The sequence below is a fragment of the Sipha flava genome, unplaced genomic scaffold (assembly GCF_003268045.1).
Source record: "Sipha flava isolate LNK unplaced genomic scaffold, YSA_version1 136_pilon_pilon, whole genome shotgun sequence".
Taxonomy (NCBI): Eukaryota; Metazoa; Arthropoda; class Insecta; order Hemiptera; family Aphididae; genus Sipha; species Sipha flava.
In genome coordinates this window covers 1-4,719 of record NW_020271762.1, presented here as the reverse complement: position 1 = coordinate 4,719, position 4,719 = coordinate 1, and the positions used below count along the sequence as shown (strand labels likewise).

The window sequence follows — 4,719 nt, the reverse complement described above, 5'->3', positions numbered from 1 at the left end:
AATTTATTAAAAAATAATCATTTATAATTCAAGCATTACATTAAAAAGTTTAATTGTACTGTTGAAAATATAATTTTGAATATTATTAAAAGTAATTTATTTAATATTAAGTTTATGGTTCATTAATTACTATCATACATGGTTTGATTTATTTCTATAAAAACAATACACTGATATTAATATACTTTGATAAAAAAAAAATAATATCAAAAATAAGAAATAATATTATATTAATTAATTCATACAGAAGAAATGATATAATTACAGATGTATCCAAATTGTAATACTATCTTAAACTTACTTACTCATTAAATATTTATTATTATTTCATTAACACAGAATAATGGAATTTATAATCTTATTAATCAAGACCTTCTTTCTTCTCTCTTAAAGCTTCCTAAAATACAAAGTAAATATTATTCATATCAAATTATTATCAAATAGTGGTTTTAAATATTAATAAAATGACACTATATATTGTTGTTTAAAATTAAACATGTAATTTTCCAAAATTAATGCAGATTATAATTTAATATACATATTTTTAAATATATAGTAAGGAAAATATAAATATTATTAATCTAAATAAATGGGTTATAGTAAAATAATTACCAATTCGATCAACTTTACGAAATTTAAAAAATGTCTCACAAAATTCGCTATTAAAAAAAAAAATAAGGTCGACAACTAAAGGTAGTAACTATGGAGATAATTTTAGATGTATGTAAGCTCCATTTAGCTTTTTCCATTATTTAAACAAATCAATACAGCGTATAAAATCAGAATTCATAGTGATATTTAGTAAACATACAATACATGGAGTATTAAAATCTAACATGAAATCAAATGAAAATTAATAAAAAAATAATATTGATAAATAATTATTAGGTTAAACATTTTTAAACTTTAGCCATAAAATTCATAATTATATAAAGTTAAATGATTCACAAAAATAGCGGTACTGAAAAAAAAAATCCAAATCATTTGAAGATAAATCAAATATTTAAAATGTTTATGTTTCTTTTTTCTTTTTTTTTTTTTTTAATTGATTCTTAAGACCAGCAACTATGGCCATTATCTATTAGTGGAATTATTATGGATTTTTTGGTAATGTCTTGGAATGATAGGTTTGTAATACAGGAGTGTTTGTGCTTTGGCAGAGTTCGAATGGGCACCCATAGATTTCTGCCGTGACCGGTTGGGGATGGCGGCCTCTCTCTCCAGACAGTTGTTTACCCAGAGAGAAGTACCGCCCATGACCGAGGTTCAAACCGGTGACGGTAGGCATTACAGCCGATGCTTTAGTTCGCTCGGACACTTCACGTACTTCTTTTTATGTTTCCTTTTTACTCAATAAATATTTATTTAATACTAAAACTCTGGGTATATGAGATATTATTTACAAATAATTTAATAAAACAATACCTTGAAACGCTCTTCGAACAAAGAGAGTTCAGCCAAGAGATCGGTTATGGAATTGGTTAAAGCATCTTGTGGCGTATAATCAGAAGTCGTTTGTATACGAAGTTCAAATTTGTGCTCCAAAGGATGTGGCTGTTTGTACCCAGCAAAAAGAACATTAGGGTCTTTAAGTAATTGACTAGATTGATAAACAACAATTATAAATAACAATAACTGTACAGTTTTAATATTATTACTAACTTCCTAATCATATTTCCTAATGTATGATCTTCTTTGTTAACTGTAAATATTGCTGCATTCGTGACTTTTGTATCTACTTCTTTGATAATTCTGAAATTAAAATATGTTTTTAAATTACTCTCACCAAAAACTGACAAAAAAATACTCACTTTTTTTCACCGTCGTACAATAAAAACGACTCGAATGTTGGAGGTGCGTTCATTTTGATGAGTTAAATATTTAACTTGGACCTATTAAATCATAAAATATGCACATATAAGTAAAGAAAAACATCTGAAACAAACAATTTTTACCTACTAAAGCGTCGACTCGGCGGTTCGGCAGCACAACCTTATCTGTAATGTTTATTGTTTATGCATGACTTACGGCTTATCAAAACTGTTATCATTATAGTTTGCAATCCATTACGAAATTTTGATTAGGAATTCTGAATTACTCTTAGGAATATACCATAACTGAATATTGCCAGAACAATTACAAAAATATACCAAAATTATACCACATATCAACTAAAAATTTTCATAAGGCAATTTTTGTTTTTTGTTTACGTAAAAAATTATTATAGTATTGGATGTTGTCTGTTACTCCTTTGTGTTGTTATCACGAACATTAGTTATGAAAAAAATTGTTCCCTTATAAAATGATTTTTTCCGGTTAAGTTGAATATAAGTGACATTAAATAAATATAAATTCGCTAAACACATTAAAATCATAGAACATTTTAAAGTAGTGATGGCAGGGCTTATTCTAAAGCGAAGTAGGGCTTATTTTACATATTTGGAAAAGATAGATGCGCACTTGATAATAAATTTTGCATAATTAACTTTTAATTCAATGTTGTTTAGTGTTACTTTATACTTTACATTATGATTTATAAACAAAATAAAAAGGAAATTTCTTAAAAAATATTAAAAGAAATACCTTGAAAACGAATGTAAATTGTTTTATATCTTTTAAATACATTACATTTTAAATTATTTCACGTAGAAGCTACACATTTTATCATTTTTAACTATAATTTGGCAGTATATTTTGAGATCATAGTTCTATTTTTATTGGCTTATTTAAACAAAATACGTAATTGATAAAAATCCGTAGAATAATCCCTGAGTAATGGCGTGGAGTTATTTTTCTACAAAATATTAGCATTTTGAAGATGGGATAGGTACATCATATGTCTGTAAAATGATATAAGGTATGTATGAAATTGTTATAATGTATAATATTTGTAAAATAAATAAGTAAAAAGAAATTATTTTAATAATATGTACATAGATAAAGCGATTTCCAGTATCAACATCGGCATATTGCTTGATATTATACGATCAAATTATAACTTATATATCCCTTTGAAAGGTAAGTAAGAACTTTGTATAATATTTTTATTAAATAAATAGAAAATGTTTTTTTAGTATTTAATATTGTTTTTCTTTTTTTATTTCACACATCAAATAGTTATAAAATTAAGGAAATCATAGTTAAGTTATAGAATAATTTTTTACATTTACCATTTTAAAAATAAAATAGTTATGTACATGTTTAAATTATTTGAAAATATTTTCAATTTTTTGATATATTTCCCTTTTACGTGGCGGTGAGTTTGACCTACTGTGTTAAACATGGTTGGTTGGTCGGAATACGTTAGGCGTACATCATTTTGGTCGACTGCATGAATATTTATCGGTGTCGACATCGGTGTGTAGTTCGGTGGTAACGTCGGTGAATAACTCGATGGACACGGCTCTATGATTGTTAGAACCCCTTTATCCTGATCGCATAATTTAATTTTCATCATACACGATCAGTCACCTGCTTTTTTATTTGCTTACATTTTTAATCGCCATTACGCAACGGTTATACTTAACCGGGATTGGTGAAATCCTGATTCTCTGGTTATCAATGTTAATGATTAAGTTGAGTTAACCGCGATTAACAGTATTGGAGAAATCAGCCCTTAGTTGCACACAACTCGAACTGACTTACAAAATTGCATGTAGTTTCCGGGATTTAATTTAAAGTCGCTTCATAATTGATATTTCGGATAATAGTAATTATATCACCAAGAAGTTGTTCTCATTTAAAATGGTTTATGAAGTAATCGCATTTTTGGTCAAACTGTTACAACACCGTATGCCGTACGAACGAGGATTTGGGTACAATACTCTCGAATATACACCATTTCAAATATTGTAGTTATAAGATCGAAAATGTTATGCAATACACGGCAACAGTCATGATTTGTATCTTATATCACCAACACATTCATCTCTCGGTATACAATATTAGAGTCCAATACAATACTAATTAATTTGCGAGTACCGAAGCCGACTGTTAATGTAGTTGCATTTATGAGGCTGCTACTCGATGATGCAGGTGCGACATACTTAAACTACTTTCTAATTAAAAATATGACAATTTATTACTGCAGTGTATATAATATAGAAATTATATCGGAATATGTATCGTTATTGACGTGATGTTAAATCAATTGTTCAATATAATTTAATATCAGTATTTATGTATTTATTAGTATTAGTATTTATTTTGTAATATCAGCAAACAATGCTGCAAATCGAATACGCCGTGCTGCAAGCCAAGTACATCTTGCCGCAATCCAAGTACACCATGCTGTCAATCTATCAAATATAAATCAATATAAATATAAATCAAATCTATCAAATACACTTGTAACACAATCACGTGCACCTGCAAATCCAGTTTGTGCACCTGTAAGCCCAGTCTACCGTGCTGCAAGCCAAGTACGCCGAGCTGCAAACCGAGTAAGCCGAGCTGCAATTCAATCAAATGCACTTGCAAGACGAGCCTGTGTACTTGTAAAATGAGCACGTGCACCTGCAAAACGAGCTCATGCACCTATAAGCCCAGTCCAACGTGCTGCAAGCCGAGTACGCAGAGTTGTAATTCAATCAAATGCATTTGCAAGACGAGTCCGTGTACTTGCAAGACGAGCACGTGCACCTGCAAAACGAGCTCGTGCACTTGCAAGACTAGTACGTGCACCTGTAAGCTAAGCCCACCTTGCTGCAAGCCAAGTAT

The 4,719-nt window shown here is 29.1% G+C and overlaps 1 protein-coding gene and 1 long non-coding RNA gene across 2 annotated transcripts; one reads left to right on the top strand and one right to left on the bottom strand.

Moving 5' to 3' along the window:
• Nucleotides 1-213: 213 nt before the first annotated feature.
• LOC112679424 (DNA-directed RNA polymerase II subunit RPB11) lies at nucleotides 214-2,049 on the bottom strand. The gene is made up of 5 exons (XM_025549218.1): nucleotides 1,956-2,049; nucleotides 1,812-1,892; nucleotides 1,663-1,752; nucleotides 1,426-1,600; nucleotides 214-397 (listed from the first exon to the last, which is right to left on the bottom strand). Exons 2-5 carry the CDS (start codon nucleotides 1,862-1,864, stop codon nucleotides 362-364), a joined length of 354 nt encoding a protein of 117 aa, XP_025405003.1. The 5' UTR covers nucleotides 1,865-1,892; nucleotides 1,956-2,049; the 3' UTR covers nucleotides 214-361.
• A 624-nt stretch (nucleotides 2,050-2,673) lies between these two features.
• LOC112679425 lies at nucleotides 2,674-4,290 on the top strand. The gene is made up of 3 exons (XR_003148213.1): nucleotides 2,674-2,857; nucleotides 2,938-3,018; nucleotides 4,219-4,290. It is a non-coding gene; the product is annotated as an uncharacterized LOC112679425 (long non-coding RNA).
• The last annotated feature ends 429 nt before the right edge of the window (nucleotides 4,291-4,719 follow it).

Bases quoted from the DNA above. Each gene is read 5' to 3' on its own strand.
- LOC112679424 (XM_025549218.1), bottom strand. From the start codon at position 1,864: ATGAACGCACCTCCAACATTCGAGTCGTTTTTATTGTACGACGGTGAA. The intron at 1,753-1,811 runs GTGAGTATTTTT...TTTTAATTTCAG, and splicing joins TTGTACGACGGTGAAAAAAA to AATTATCAAAGAAGTAGATA. The intron at 1,601-1,662 runs GTTAGTAATAAT...TTATCAATCTAG, and splicing joins TTAGGAAATATGATTAGGAA to TCAATTACTTAAAGACCCTA.